This window comes from Brachyistius frenatus, unplaced genomic scaffold, assembly GCF_029030835.1.
Source record: "Brachyistius frenatus isolate BFR_SWC_R1_liver_20210118 unplaced genomic scaffold, ASM2903083v1 Contig_2, whole genome shotgun sequence".
Taxonomy (NCBI): domain Eukaryota; kingdom Metazoa; phylum Chordata; class Actinopteri; family Embiotocidae; genus Brachyistius; species Brachyistius frenatus.
The window spans coordinates 5,515,219-5,531,667 of NW_027210601.1; the positions used below are offsets into that span (position 1 = coordinate 5,515,219).

The window sequence follows — 16,449 nt, forward strand, 5'->3', positions numbered from 1 at the left end:
TGAGATCCTGATTTTCTCTGATGAATCAATGTCAGAAGACCAACATAAGAAACCAGCCAAGGAAATTAGACATTAGTGCTGATTGTTTCACTGAATGGTTCTTGTGTTGTCACAGATGTTATTTTCTATCTGATGTGATTGAATTCAGCAGATCCTGTACAGCAGAAGTTCCCACAGTCAGGACTCATCTGATGGGCCCCAAAATGTTCAACACTTTCTGTTTTAGTTTTTTAACATAACTGGACAACCAGGCATTGCTTTGGGAAATTATGACATTAAAGGAGTAGACTATGAATTTATCTTTTAAATGCTCTGGTTCCAGTTTATTAAATATGATATATGGATTGTTATGTCCCTTTTAAATGGCCCAGGGGAAGAGTAGGGACGAACACAAAGCAGCCCAAATAAACAAATAGTTCAACAAGGAAAGGAAAATATCATGTATTCCCATTACTGTAACCTTTAATAGTAACAGAGTTCTGTATTGGTTAATGGGTGCATAGTTCTGGTGGGTTAATTTTTCATCTGCTGGCACATTTAAAATAAAATCATTTGAGGAGGTAAAATCCCTCCTTATCTTTGTACTGTTGTACCTGTTTAGAGACTAAATTAAAGCCTGTGCTCACCAACAACATCTGGCAAACCTCTGTAGTTTCTCAACACATAAATTGTCAGCTTTACATTACATGAAATAAAGTTGCAACATGTCAACTTGCCTAAAATCTAGCAGAATATTATATCTATTATATATATATATACATTATATAGCAATATCATAACCCCTGTATCATATCACCAAATTTTTGCCAATACACAGCCCTATTCTGACCTAAGCTTGTATAAAATGTGCAGTCATCAAGACCAGTGTTGATCTTCTCATCTCCCTCTAGCAAAGAAAGCAGTGAGCGTATTTCCCAGAAGGAAAATTATTTCTTTGCCGGGCTAAAAACGATGGGGAGCCACTGCTGCAACGGTACATTGAGCATTTATTAACACACACATGCAGCAGGTAGCTGCAAACAAGGAGACAATGAGGATTAAAATGTAAAATATGCAGTGCAGTGTTCAATGTTATTCTGGCAGGAGTCGCGTAGTGTTATCTCCCTTCAGCCTCCGTTGAATATCATCATAAGCTCCAGGTGAGAGCGCGTTTGTTCATTCACTTCTGATTGTTCTTTACAGTTAAAAGATAGCTTCATCTCTCGGTAGGCAACATTACTCACTTGCTAATTATTTAAGGAGGTGGATTTAAGTAACTAATGGCTTCAGAATGATTGTCTAACACATAGATTAGCTCCGCAGTGCTTGGTATAATAATTGCTTGGTACTACGGGTTGCCACTTAATTAAAGTGTGATTGTGAATGGCGTTCACATGAGTGAGTGAGTGGCGAATTGGTCAGCGTCCGTGTCAACCAGTGTAAACGTGTTCGTGGGGGACGGGGAAATACACGGGCTGTGATACGATCTTGCTCCTACAGCCGTCTTCTCTCTTGTCTCGGTGTAATCCTGTCCAGATTGTCCTCTGCATTCAATCCGTCTCAGCTGCTATAAGCTCTTTACAAGTCTGCGTTAACCACCAGTCAGTGTGTGTGTGTGTGTGTGTGTGTGTGTGTGTGTGTGTGTGTGTGTGTGTGTGTGTGTGTGTGTGTGTGTGTGTGTGTGTGTGTGTGTGTGTGTGTGTGTCTCTCTCTCGGAGCACCAATCCATCCCATCCATCTCCCTTTCATTCTCTCCTTTTTCTTCCCCGTCAGCTCCTCGTCTCTTTTATTATTTCACTCCACCTTAGAGCCCCTCCCTTCTTCCCTGTCTTTTCTGATGAGCTCCTCATGCCCTTTTTTATCACTTTTACATATTAACAAATTTGATTCTTACCCGTCTTTAGTCCCCCCCTAATCTCCTTTCCTCGTCACATCTGCTGCAAATTTGGTCCTCCTCTCCAATCTGCTTCTTTTTGCTCCTGCTGCACTTTGGTCACCACCCCCCGTCCCTTCATATCACTTTTGTCTCTGATTGCCTCTGACCTCATTCCCCTTTCATTTTCTTCAAATCTCCTCTCCTTCCCCCCTCTGTAAAATATCGAATCACTTGTGCAGCCACACCTTGCTGCCTCGTTCAGGTTTTTTTTTTTCTTTGAAGCGTTCGACCACCAAACTTTTTCCTGTGTGTTATTAGGTGTTAAGATTAAAACCGTTAAGCCAAATCTTTCATGTCACAGTTAGTGCTGGGTATCAAACCTCCACATTTAAAAGTACAAACAGTAGGTGAGAGGACATGAGGGGAGAAAGAGGGGGAATCCAATCAATCAATGTATTTAAAATACAGAATCTCCAAGAAACACGGTCCCAAAACACTTTACAGTCACAACCGTTGACATTTTAGTCATACTATGATACGGTTCTTTACCGCTGAGCCACCGCAACACCAAAAACTCCATCCACAGGAAGGACTGGAGAACAGCTGGTTTAAATAAACCCCTTTTTTCTTTAGGAGAAACTTTTTAGAATGGAATTGATTTCTAGTGTTTATTATTTTGGCTCCGCCCACCTACTCCTAACATCTTCACTTTTTGCTCTGATTTTAGTCTGGAAACACTTTTCGCTTGAATGTTCGCTCAGCCACAGACCAATAGGCTTCCAGTGCGATGACGCCGAGATCCACCATTGGTTTCTAAATGTAGTAAGAGGTGTGAAGAGTTGGAGCTATGCACGCAAGATATCTAGGAATTGAAGCCGGGGCAAGAACAAATACTAGGGGAGGGTCTCTGTCATTTGCAGCTTACATAAATCACATGGTGGCCAATGCTTATTGGTTAAAAGCTGCTCCAGTAGTTACAATGATAACCTGAGGTCTACTCCCATTGGGATGCGATGACTGGAAAAGAAATCTCAAATGGAGCGATGCCAGAACCTGTCAATTCATAAAGCTGTTTTATAAACCAAATGATCAATTGCTTAATCAAGAAAATAAGTGACAAATTAACTGCTTATGGAAATAATTGTTATCTTAAAATTATAACCCAACTAAATATAACTGCAGCTCACATTAGAGGGTGACTGGGCTAATTTTAAAATATCATAAGAAGGAATTAATGTCAAAAAGAAGTTGCGTCTCTCCTCTATGAATACCTCCTCCTCCACCTGCTGTGTATAACGTCTCAGAGTTGTGTGTGACCTGTCAGTCTGCCTCGTGTATCTGCCTCAGTCATATCATGTCCTGTCATACAGACGCCGCACTCAGTCAAACAAGGGAAACAATTATCACATCACACACAGCTAAACAAACAATACCCTCACACAAGTGCACAGACACTCGCAGTGTCAGTCAGCCTTTCAGACCTGAGTCTCTGCTGGCTGAGATTAGGGCTAATCCACAACTGTTGGAATGAAAGATTACAAATGACTCACCTGCTGCTACAAAAGTATGTGTGTGTGTGCATCTTTGAGGGTGTGTGTGTGAGGGCGGGCGGGCGTGTGTGTGTGTGTGTGTGTGTGTGTGTGTGTGTGTGTGTGTGTGTGTGTGTGTGTGTGTGTGTGTGTGTGTGTGTGTGTGTGTGTGTGTGTGTGTGTGTGTGTGTGTGTGTGTGTGTGTTCGTGTGGAGGCGTTTATACAAAAGGCCTTACGGGAAAGAAACTTGCTGCAACCACTGAGCAATATTACAGAATCCCTAACCACACACAAACACAGTCCATTTTTCCCTCCTTCATACACACACAGCTCATTAGCTTCATTGGCTCATTCAAACTGCAAACGCCTTTGAAAGAGCCCTTTAAAAGAAACAGGGTTCAAAGGTTTACTTCAGAGGATCCGTGTATATATATGCCCGTGTGCGCACACACACACAGCAGCCGGTTTCAGTGTCGGCATTTAATTGGATCGATGTTCTTCCCTCGTGGCTTGCCGATAATTGAGGGGACGTGAGTAACATGTGGGAAGCCTTTTGTTACTAAGTTCCTGTTTATTAAGACAGGCAGAATAAACCAGGGTCTCTGCAGCGAAGGAGGAAGAGGAAGAGGAAGAGGCCCTGCTGGGTGTAGCGATGGATGGATGGATGGAGGGAGGAAAAACGTTGCAGCAATGAGCTCCTGACCTCGTTCACTCCTCTGTCGGGACGTTGGGCTAAATAATTCAAACACACACATACACAGTCACGTGCCTTTCGCACACAGTGTTTTTCTCGCTCTCGTTCGCACAAGCGACCTCCCTTTACTCCTTCTCTGCCTCCCTTTCACATGTAAATACACGCATATCATAAACAACATGCACCTACAGTATTTCAAATCCAGCCCTGTGCGCACCCCTCAGGAAGCTCCCTCTCCATTTGAAGCTGGAAGGCCGGATCTATAAATACGCTCTTCCTGTGTCCATGCTTTACCACACACACACACACACACACAGGTCAGACATAGCAGGATGTAAACAAGTAGATCCCTACCAAAGTGTGCATTTCAATGAAGTTGTGATGATAAGATTACTGTAAAAAAAACAACAACAAAAAAAACTGATCAATGAGGATGACAAACAGATAGGATACTAAATCCATTAAAAAAAAAAAAAGAAATGAATTAATGCTCTATTTGCCTTGAAGAGAAAAAAAAATGCATCAGAAATATCTGTAGATTAAAACTTACAAACTCTCTTAGTCATCAAAGAAAAAGATTAACTGAAGACTGAAATTTGAAAATAGAAATTGATGCCGACTAATTAAAGGGAAGATGAAAAGAAGTCGCGACAGACTGTGACCGTCATGTTATTAAACGCATCTTAGAAAATCCAGCTGTGTTTCAATGTACGTTTCTCTTTCCTCCTTACAACATTAAAGCCGTGAGGTGAAGAACCGCATCACTGAAAAACAAGCCGTTCGAATTCCCTCCATATAAAACTTGTCGCGTTCACATTTCATTCTTCACATTTTACTTGATCTTTATCTCCTCCCATAGGACGTTAAAGACGTTCCCCTGAGAGGGCACGCTCTCCATGTTCAACTGTCTTCATTTACATGCACTCTCCACCGCTACATGGTGCGAACAACCTGACGGGGCTTTGAGTGGCCATAGTGGCCATAGTGGCCTTCTTCAAAGAGGAACAGTGATAGCATTTCCAGTCAGAGCGTGTCAGAGAGCGCGGCTAGCAGAACAGTTCTGGTGTCATCTGTAGATGAATAGAACTTTTTTACGATATCACAGTAAAATTACACAGTGCATAATTTGCAATGTTAATTTAGAGCCAAATCAATACCTGTTAAATGTCCATGGATGATAGTTTGTTCTATAACAATCACATCACAGTGACTTTTTGGCTTATCAAACCCAAACAAACAGAGAAAAGCCAAACTACATTGGACTTTAGCCGTTTTATGATTGTTTTATGGATTTATTAGTCAGCAGACAATAGAGTGAAATGATGGGAGAGAGGTTACAAGGAAATTGCAGAAAGTTCCCTGTTGTGGAAGCAGGTGCCTTCAAAGCCAACCACCAGGTCGCCCCATACAGTTGAAACCAGAAGTTTACATACACTGTGCAAAAAGACACATAACACTTTTTTTCTCACTGTCTGAAGTTAAATCAGACTAAACCTCTCCTGTTTCAGGTCCGTTAGGATTACCAAAATTATTTAACTTTTGCTGAATGTCACAATAATGAGAAAGAGAATATTTTAGAGAATTTTTTATTACTTTCTTCAAGGTCAAAAGTTTACATACAGTTCCTTAGTATTTAGTAGCATTGCCTTTGAACTGCATGACTTGGGTCAAACGTTTTGGGTATTCTTCCACAAGCTTCTTACAGTACTCTGGCCCATTCCTCCTGACAGAACTGGTGTAACTGAGTCAGGTTTGTTGGCCGCCTCGCTCGCACACGCCTTTTCAGATCTGCCCACAAATTTTCGATGGGATTCAGGTCAGGGCTTTGTGATGGCCACTCCAAGACATTGACTTTGTTGTCCTCAAGCCACTTTCTAACTATTTTGGCAGTCTGCTTAGGGTCATTGTCCATTTGGAAGACCCATTTGCACCCAAGTTTTAGCTTCCTGGCTGATGTCCTGAGATGTTGCCTTAATATTTCCAGGTAATGTTCTTTCTTCATGATGCCGTCTATTTTATGAAGAGCTCCAGTTCCTGCTGCAGCAAAACAGCCCCACAACATGATGCTGCCACCTCCATGCTTCACAGTTGGGATGGTGTTTTCAGGTCTACAAGTTTCCCCCTTTTTCCTCCAAATGTAACGGTGGTCATCATGGCCAAACAGCTCCACTTTAGTTTCATCAGACCACAGGACATGTCTCCAGAAGTTAAGGTCTTTGTCTTGGTGTCTTTTTGCAAACTGTAATGTGGCTTTTTTATCTTTCTTTAGGAGTAATGGCTTCCTTCTTGCTGAGTAGCCTTTCAGCCCATGTCGGTGCAGGACTCGTTTTACTGTGGATAATGACACTTTCTTACCAGCTTCAGCCATCATCTTCACAAGGTCTTTAGCTTTTGTTCTGGGGTTGATTTGCACATGTCGGACCAAAACACGTTCATCTCTGGGACACAGAGCCCGTCTCCTTCCTGAGCGGTGTGATGGCTGGACATTCCCATGTTTATACTTGCATATAATTGTTTGCACAGATGAACGTGGCACCTTCAAGCATCTGGAAATTGCACCCAAGGATGAACCAGACTTGTGGAGCTCCACGATTCTCTCCCTGATTTCTTGGCTGATTTCTTTTGACTTTCCCATGATTTCAAACAAGGAAGCAGAGTGTTTGAGGTGTGGCCTTAAAATACATCCCCAGGTGTGCCTTCAATTAACTCACATGTTGTCAGTTAACCTATCAGGAGCTTCACAAGCCATGACATCATCTGGGCTTGCCCACGTTGTTTAAAGACATAGTACTTTTGGTGTATGTAAACTTTTGACCTCAAAGAAAGTAATATAAAATTCTCTAAGAAATTCTTTCTCATTATTGTGACATTTAGCAAAAGTTAAATAATTTTGGTAATCCTAACGGACCTGAAACAGGAGAGGTTTAGTCTGATTTAACTTCAGACAGTGAGAAAAAAAGTGTTATGTGTCTTTTTGCACAGTGTATGTAAACTTCTGGTTTCAACTGTATGTTTGGCATATTTTCTAAACAACTGATTTGAATGATGAATGGCTTTTCAAAACTGCTGGTAATTACAGTGTGTGGCTGCAACTAATGATTACTTTCATAATCAATTAATCTGAAGATTATGTTAGTCAGTTAATCATATAGTCCATGAAATGGCCATAAAAACATCACAATTTCAAAAAGGCTAATGTGGATGTCTTGTTTTGTCCCATCAGTTATTAAATACTTAAATGTATTCCGTTTATTATCATAGAAGAAAAACATGCACTCCCATTTTAGAAGCAAGAACCAGATGATTTTAGAAGTCATAAAAGTCGCTGAGCTCATGTCAACAGATTATTCTCCATCACATGTGAGCGACCAGCTGATGAAGACCATGTGATATACAGCTGAAAGTTTCAAAAGAGCCTAGTAAGCGCTGCTCTGCCAAACTCCCAACTAATTATTCAATGCTAGACTTCAATGCTAAAATGTTTGTGCTCTCAATGTAAATTTCGGACAAAAACGGTCGACAAACAGGGCAACAGATGGAGAGGGAGATAGAGGGAGGCATGTGTTGGAGGTCAGATGGAGGCCAGCCTCGCAGAGACGATGCACAGGGTCCGGTAGGGAGTGTGAGGTCCGACCTTATAGAGGCCTCGGCCGGCTCTTATCAGCCGCCTGCCAGGAAATACACATTCCAGCAGCTCCATAGGAAAGCTCCGTGGGACCCCACCCATCCGGACCTTCGTTAAGGCAATTACCTCGTTGTTACGGAAACACGAGAGGGAAGAGAGTGGTACTAAATAGATACAAACACACACGAATGATACGAGTGAAAAATGATAACACTATCTCAGTGTATAGTTAATATGCTGTGGAAGGCAGTTATGATTCTCCCTCTGTCACACACACACACACACACACAAAGATTTGTTAGTGGGAAGGAGGCGCCCTGTTTCTGGGTTTTTTATTTATAGCGAAAGCTCTAACGCACAGAGATCCCAGAATGCTTTGTGGTTTTGGGAGACGGCACTGCATTTATGCTCTCTAATTTGGAGTCCTGTAATAGCACAAGCACACACAAGCATCCGCACGCGCACTACTGTAAAAGGTGAAACACAACTGCCGTCTCTCCGTCTCCAGTTTTTTAATTCATTGTCGAGGAACAGATGGAAAAGAATGGAGGAGAGCGGTCGCAGAGGAAGGAGACGGAGAGGAGGAAGAAAAAAGTAAAAGCAGGGATTCAGAAAAACGGAGTGAAACAAGCTGTGAATGAGACGCGCAGCAAGAAGACAACGAGACAGAATGAAGAAGAGGGGGAAAAAAAAAAAAGAGCATGGGATGGAGAGCAGAGGAGAGAGGGGCGATAAAGCTGTGACAGCGGCAGCCATGCTGGTTGTCATGGTGACGCCGGCGGAGAGCAGGTAGAGCACGGTCTCCTGGGAATGAGCAGCGCACGCCTCTCCCTCCCCCCCCTCTCTCTCTCTCTCTCTCTCTCTCTCTCTCTCGACATCCCTCCATCCCGGACTCCGTCTCCATCCCCTCCATCTCCATCGTTCTGGGCGCGCTCCATCCCCTCGCTGTCACCCCCATCATCCAGCCCTCGTCTCCCCGCCGCCACCCACACTCTGTCCCGGTATCGCCCATCTTCTTTCCGTCTCCATCACTTCTGGTTCCTTCACTTCCCTCCGTTTCCTGACTCCTTCTTTGCTCATCCTCTTTCGATCGCTCGATTCGTCTCCCTTATTATTTTTTGTTCCCTTCTTCCCTCTCTTCCACTCTCACATCACCCATTCTGCTATCTGCCATCTCGCCATTACCTTAACTCTTTTTCCATCCTTACCTCTCTCCATTTTAGGCCCTGCCCTCCTTCCTCATTATATTGTGATCTGCACACCTCCCTTCTTTTTTTTTTTCCCCTCCCTCCATCCATCCCTCCCCTCCCTTTTCTTGTCTCTATATTCATCTTAACCCCCCCCACACACACACACACAGAAACACACTCCAGAGATATGTATGTGACTATGTCTGCGCAGTGCTGCCCAATTACTGCAAGCGAGTCTGTGTGTGGGTTTAGTATCTACACAAGCCTGTTTTGACCTACCTAAAACACCTCCAGCGTTCTCCGTCTCCCTCTGACTCACTGAATCAACAAAACGGCTGCACGCCACCGTCGACTGTTCACAAGCGCCGAGAGTGTGCGTGCGAGTGTGTGTGTGTGTGTGTGTGTGTGTGTGTGTGTGTGTGTGTGTGTGTGTGTGTGTGTGTGTGTGTGTGTGTGTGTGTGTGTGTGTGTGTGTGTGTGTACGCAGGGCGTGCGAGATAAATCAGGACTCCTATGTTAATGTGCACCAGCGCACATATGCGAGCGAGCGTGTCTGCACTTGTGTGTGTGCATTGCTGGTCACAGAGAGAGACGCCAAAGTTTCCAGCTGAATGAATTCAGACTATGAATGCATCCTTTCCGATAGGATGTTGGTATGACTTAGAGACGCCGCGCTGGGAAAGTTGTACGCGTTGCACAATTGCACAAGTGATTATTTTCTAAACTGGGAGTGAGCAGCGTGAACACAGATTTACATTAATGATAAAGGAATAAAGAAACAACACGACACGGCCGCCTGTGTATAAGCAAAGATTTAGTTATGTGATCTAGCCACGGTATAAAACACACAGTGTAGAGCAGCAAGGGAAAAAAAAAAAAAACGACGAGAAATGACATCAAGTCAGTAAAGAAAAGATGTAATATAAAGACGATTTAAAAGGAAAATACTGGTATTTTTCACTTTCCGTGTTTAACTTCATTTGGAATAATCGCCTGAAATCATTTGTGTAAAATTGAGCTTCAAAGATTTGCAGGACTCGCTATGCTGGTTCTCCCAGTATGATGTCACCTTCCCCGAAATCCTCACACCAAAGCTGGTGAGTGTAAAGTCACCGTGACACGCTGTCCAAATGGGCCATGAAAGTAAAAACAAAAAGGTGAGGTTGAACATGACCAGAATGTACCTTCAATAGTGAGCTGTAAACTATCCTGTTCACTCGAGTTCGGAGAACGACGCGAGCGAGGCGACCTGAGAGACTTTAAGAGACGGCACAGCAATTCAGGCATATGCTCAGGGGCTTCATTTTTGTCTTGAGATGAGCTTCAGCATTGGGAACCATCTGCAGACCGGCTGCATTGATTGGCTGAGCTGAGAGTACAATAAATTACAGTAATCTAAGCGTGAAAACACAAAAGCCTGAGCTCTTTTCTCAGCACTTTCAACTCTAATACTCATTTGAGTCGCTTTTCTTTTTTTGTGGCCAAGAGCTCACAGCAGTTAAATGGCAATGAGTGGACTATTTTTGCCCCAGAGTTTCGTATCTCAGGCTGCACCTACCCTCTAATTAGTGGTAGCTATTGGGGCTCAACTCCAGCCTGACAGAAAGAGCTGGAGATTCAAAGATGAAAGACTTCTTAATGTCTATTTTTGTTGTTGTATTATTATTATTATCATCATGAAAATACAGTTAGTGGTAACAAATCTAATCACAATGTGGTCTAGATGTAAAATCGTGTCACTGTATTATAAAAGCAATGAAAAAACCTTCTCTCCTCTTTTGGCTGAAGACATGCAGCCTCTTTGTGTTCCCTCACATGCTTCTGACTGGAAAAAGCACAAGCGCACAGGTTCCTAATATGAATGGTAAATCCAGAGAAGGGTCTAATGCGATGTCGAAATTATGAGTATGCAGTTTTGACATTGGAGGTTAAAGGTCCCGGAGATGGCTGCAATGTGTTTCTCTCTCCGGGCCGCTGCTTCACCCTCATTTAAACCGAGAGCATTTTCTGTCCGGAGCTTTTAGTTATAGCGAGGGAAACTTCAGACTTGGCCGTTTTCCAGCTCGGAGGAGGAAATATGAAAATAACCGGTATTGTGAAGGAAGGTGTCTCCGTTCCCACATGCTGTTATCACACCAATAGTAAATGGGAAATTCCATTCCCTCCGAGTCGAATCAAACACCAAAACTCCCTCCATGAGAAAGAAAAACTAATTTCAGTCAAATGCGCCTCAACTGCCAAGCTGCTCCATCCCATGTGATAAGAAATTGCTTTTTAGATACGGGGTGTGCGGCATGTGTGTACACACACACACACACACACACACACACACACACACACACACACACACACACACACACACACACACACACACACACACACACACACACACACACACACACACAAATGGCCAAAGGGAGGAGACGAGGTGGAGATATTTCCCCCACTGAAGGCTGTCATTATTCTCTCACTATGTCCACGCTCACCTCCAGACGTCGGGCCACTGGACGCACCTCCGGATATGAACCATGATCCTTTTCATTTCCTCGACCCAGTGGAAGGTGACCCGCACACCCTCACCCATCTCTTCACACACACACACACACACACACACACACACACACACACACACACACACACACACACACACACACACACACACACACACACACACCTTAAATACCTCCTCCAACCCGGCACTGTTTTCTACCTGCCAGCTTGTGTCTGTGAGGGGACATTGTCCTCCAGGAGGGTGAGAAGGACCCACTTCCTGTGTCAAATTGCCTCTCACATTCCTCACTCTCCTTCAATCCGCCTCGCTCCAGCTATTTTTTCCTCTTTCTTCATCCTTCTCTCTTTCTTCGTCGCTCTATGGGGGGCTTTGTCTGCTGTCGGAGGCACAAAACACTGATTCATCACACGAGTTAAACATGATCCTCAAGAACACAACGCTTTTCCGCCGCACGCACACACAACACACACTTTTCAAGAAGAAAGAGGGCTGGCGAGAACAAGTTTTTGGCAGTGGATAGGCACTATTTTTGAGCCCACACACAGACAGATGGACAGTCAGGGCTCTCATGAAGGCAAATGGATGTGCGCGCGCGCGCACACACACACACACACACACACACACACACAGACTATCTGTGGGTGACAACAGATGTCTGTGGGAAAACCAGTTTCCCATGAAAATATAGTGGCCCGGATATGATGTCATAACTCTGACAACAGGAAATACCGACAGAGACACAGCTCCAGGGATCACTTAAAAGACACGACACACACACGCACACACACAAAGTCAGCTGGCTCCAAGCCAAGACGCAGCTGAAGAAGGATCTGGTCAGCGCCTATGGATCACGTGTCTGCGTTCAAGGCCTGGGTTGCTCTGAGGTGAGTTTTGTAATTATGAGACTGTTGACACGTGTGTTTGTCACCTATCAAAGTAACACCTGACTCTTCCTGTGTACTCCTTACACCGTGTGTGTGTGTGTGTGTGTGTGTGTGTGTGTGTGTGTGTGTGTGTGTGTGTGTGTGTGTGTGTGTGTGTGTGTGTGTGTGTGTATCTATCCATCTATATATATATAGTCACACCTGTCTCCATCTGGACACTTAAAGACAGATTAGATCAGCTGGAGGTTAAGGATCTATAGCAATGATTACCACCGAATGACCCAGGTCATTCAGCCATTTAAACATGTGTTGGGGAATTTACACCACTAAAATACAAACATCAACAGAGGTAAGTTCTGCATTTCGGGGTAATTTAAAACCAACAGTAGTTTAAAGATTGTTAGTTTTATGGTCTGCTTACAAACATGTCCTGAAATGAAGCTGTGCTAATACACATTACCCTAAATTAATTCATTTTTACTAAAAAAAAGAAAAAGAAAAGGCACACATTACTATTGAGAAAGTATTTCCAGTATATGGCTTTAAGCATTTTTGAGCGGATCTATGAGTGTCACGCCAGCAAAAGAGTACTGGCTATTCTGGTCTGAATATTCCCTTGGCGCATACATGTGCTTTGCAAAGAGGGCATGGGGGGCAGTGTGGGCCCCCGGTCCCCCTAACAGCTTGATGCAGCCATGAATGAAGGTAAAAAAAAAAAAAGAAAAGAAAACATAAGACATTGTGCAATGACACTAAAATTACTATAGTGAGCTATAATAAAATACACAGGGTGGATATTAAAGAGATGTGCTTTTTACTTAAAAAGTAGATCTGCATTTAGATTATTTTTGGTGCTGGCTCCCTTTTCTCTCAATGATTCAGCGAGCTTCCTCCCTCCTCCTCCTCCTCCTCCTCCTCATGCTCATAGGATAAATCTGGATTAATCGCGGTAACGGAAGATGTGGGCGTGTTTATGGGGCGGGGGAGCGTGAAACTCGGCATGGATGGTTCCGGGAGAGGAGGTGTGTGCAGAGAGAGGTGGTGGTGGTGGAGAGCTCGCGCATTCCTAATCAGATTCCCTCCTCGCGATTCCCGATGACATCATTCCATCCAAACCTTCGTTCGAGCACCGCATCGCCGTTAACTTTCCCGTTACCCCACCCACTTTTTGCCACAAACACATACCGCCGTGCGCGTGCACACACACACACACACACACACACACACACAACCTCCGGTTAAAACGTGAGGATGCCCCGGTTGGATTCTGTCATCCTGGACAATGAGGTCGCCGTCATCTGGCATTTTAAGGAGCGTGCACCTCACAGGTTGGAGATCAGACGTGCGAACATCCCCTCACACACACACACACACACACACACACACGCACACACACACACACCGTCCTACTGAGACTACCCGGTAATAAAGTCGTTAAAGCCGCAGTATGACTGGAGCCCCCAAATTAACGGCAGGATGTGAGCTGGTGACACAGACGCTACATAACGAGGCCCCGCACCAACACCCGTAATCAAGCCCAATTAGAGATAACCCGCTAATTACCGACACACGTGCGCGTGCGCACGCACGCACACACACACACACACACACACAACTCCTAACTCAAGGGGACACAGGCCACAATAAACCCCCGACACTGAGACACAAAGGCGCGTGTGTGTGTGTGTGTGTGTGTGTGTGTGTGTGTGTGTGTGTGTGTGTGTGTGTTTGTTAAAAAAAAAAAAAAAAAAGAAAAGGGGGGGGGGTGGGGGCACGGGAGTCGCGGACGGCCAATAAGGGCTGATATGTAGGTCGAGTGCAGGATTTCCTACCGATCACCGACCGTCACCGTCTCATTAATGATAGCGCGCACACACTGCACGCACGCACAAACATGTCCTGGCTCCTGTATGAATAAAGAGCTCGCGGGTTAACAAAGGATTTGAGGCTCGTGCTTACCGTGGTGGCGCGAGCAAGCAGCGCCGTCAGCGCCAGTAGCCAAGGCAGCTTCATGGTATGGAGTGTGCGGGCACAGCCTCCCGGTGCCGCCGCTGCCTTCACGGGGTGCTGGGAGGTGGGGTTGAGGAGGAGGAGGAGGAGGAGGAGAAGAAGAGGGGGGGGGGGACAAAAGCTGCTGCCGCTGCTTGCTCTCTCGGTGGCTCGGTAGTCTGTCCAACTTCAGAGCGCGCCGCCCGTCCGCGCGACCATCCGTCCTTGCTTTTTTTTTTTAATCCAAGGCTTCACGCGCTGCCGCTGCTGCCGATGGTCCCGGTCACCGGTAAAAGCAATGAGATCCCCTCGAGGCCGCTTTCTTTTTTTTCTCTCCCCTTCTTCTCTGCCGGTTTCTCCGAGTTTTTGTGCTCGAAAACTGATCATGTACAACCGGGAGACGCCAGACCTCGTCTCTCTCTCTCTCTCTCTCTCTCTCGGTGTGTGTGTGTGTGTGTACACACACTCTCTCTCTCTCTCTCTCTCTCTCTCTCTCTCCTCCCCCTCTCCGTTGAGGGCAGGATGTTCCGTATGGCGACGCTGCCTGGCCGGCCTGGGAGTTTGGCAAGGAGGAGGGGTGTGTGTGTGTGTGTGTGTGTGTGTGTGTGTGTGTGTGTGTGTGTGTGTGTGTGTGTGTGTGTGTGTGTGTGTGTGTGTGTGTGTGTGTGTGTGTGTGTGTGTGTGTGTGTTAAAGAGAAAGATCGGAGGGGGGAATCTCCGCGAGCGAAGGAGAGGATGCCCCCTGCAGCTCGTTCAGGCACCCAGCAACCCTTAAACACACACACACGCGCGCACGCACGCACGCACGCACAACAACAACAACAAACACTCACGCAGGTTCTGCTTACCTTTCGGCGCTCAGGTAGGTTTTTTTTTGGCTGCACGCCATTGTTAACAGCGGGTCAGCTGCGGTCCTTCGTTTTGATTGGTCGAGTCGTGGTCTCTCTCTCTCTCTCTCTCTCTCACACGTGTGTGTGTGTGTGTGTGTGTGTCTGCGTAACAATTAGCCTACTTGCGTCGCCTAGCAACCGTGCAGTTTAGCTAACCGTTATCGTCCCTTAACAACTGCGAAGAAAACGCTGTGAAAACAGGCCGATACATCTTTAAATGTCCAATAGTTATGATCACTCATTGTAGAAATAAACAGCTAAATCACATTCAATAGTTATCAATGAAAATGATTTTTCGTAGCTAATCAAGTACATTATTTTTTATTTTTTTAAATTTTTGGTTGGTTTTGCTCTCTTTAATTCCAGATATTATATAGCTGAGCTTTGACTCTGTTGGTCGTCAAGACTCCCCTTCAGGCTTTACTTTTTGTGTGTATTCACTTCACAATGAATAACATTACCAACAAACAAACAACACGTATGCCTCAGAGGTCCACAATAGATGTGTGTCCAGGTGTGGTTGGAGTCCAGGTGTGTCCAGGTGTGGTTGGAGTCCAGGTGAGTCCAGATGTGGTTGGAGTCCAGGTGAGTCCAGGTGTGGCTTGACCACTTTTATCCGGTTGGTAATTCAACCGAGCATGAAGCAATAACTCGTGTCTCTAACAACGGCCTGCGCTTACGGTGCCCTTTCATATGGTTTAAAAAAAACAGGGAGGGTCATGAAACCTCAATTCATGGGTTGTAGTTCGTTTTAAGAAGTCAACAAAGCCGCGGCATTAACGTCACACACAACTGGACTCATTTTTCAAAGTCCCACCCCGGATGTCAACGCTCAGGCGCAGCGAGCGCCGAACAAAAGCTGGGCAGGTGGGAACAGGTTTAATTTGTCTTCCAAGTCTTTTTTTAAAAGGATGTAATTTGACCAAAAGGGATGGTGTGATTGACACCTGCTCAACACTGCAGTGTAGTCCGGTAATCTTCTCGCACTCCTTGGGCTCATTACTCGTATTATTAACAGAGTAAAAGGCTTCTCAATAGGTGCAGTCGCACGTTTACTTTCAACACCAGCAGCTTTTCACTTCTGACATCACTTCGGATGGCTTTCACTGTTGCGCTCCTAATCACGATTGTATTAATTATAATCTTTCCAGGGAATCAAAAACAACGGCCATATTGTTACCGGAACACATCGTCCGAATTATTCCTTACTGGGGGGCAGCGTTGCTGGTTGTCAGTCGGGGCCGTGCGATATTAAAGGTGCCAGCCTCATTAATGGAGAA

The 16,449-nt window shown here is 45.0% G+C and overlaps 1 protein-coding gene across 1 annotated transcript in view; it reads right to left on the reverse strand.

Moving 5' to 3' along the window:
- sdc3 (syndecan 3) overlaps window positions 1-14,542 on the reverse strand; it is a 39,746-nt gene extending 25,204 nt beyond the window's left edge. Inside the window, exons 1-2 of the mRNA XM_069695592.1 lie at window positions 14,535-14,542; window positions 14,250-14,430 (exon numbers count right to left, since the gene is read on the reverse strand). Of these exons, the coding sequence (XP_069551693.1) occupies window positions 14,250-14,303 (54 nt within the window). The 5' untranslated portion in view covers window positions 14,304-14,430; window positions 14,535-14,542. The remainder of the gene's footprint in view (window positions 1-14,249; window positions 14,431-14,534) is intronic.
- Window positions 14,543-16,449: the final 1,907 nt, after the last annotated feature.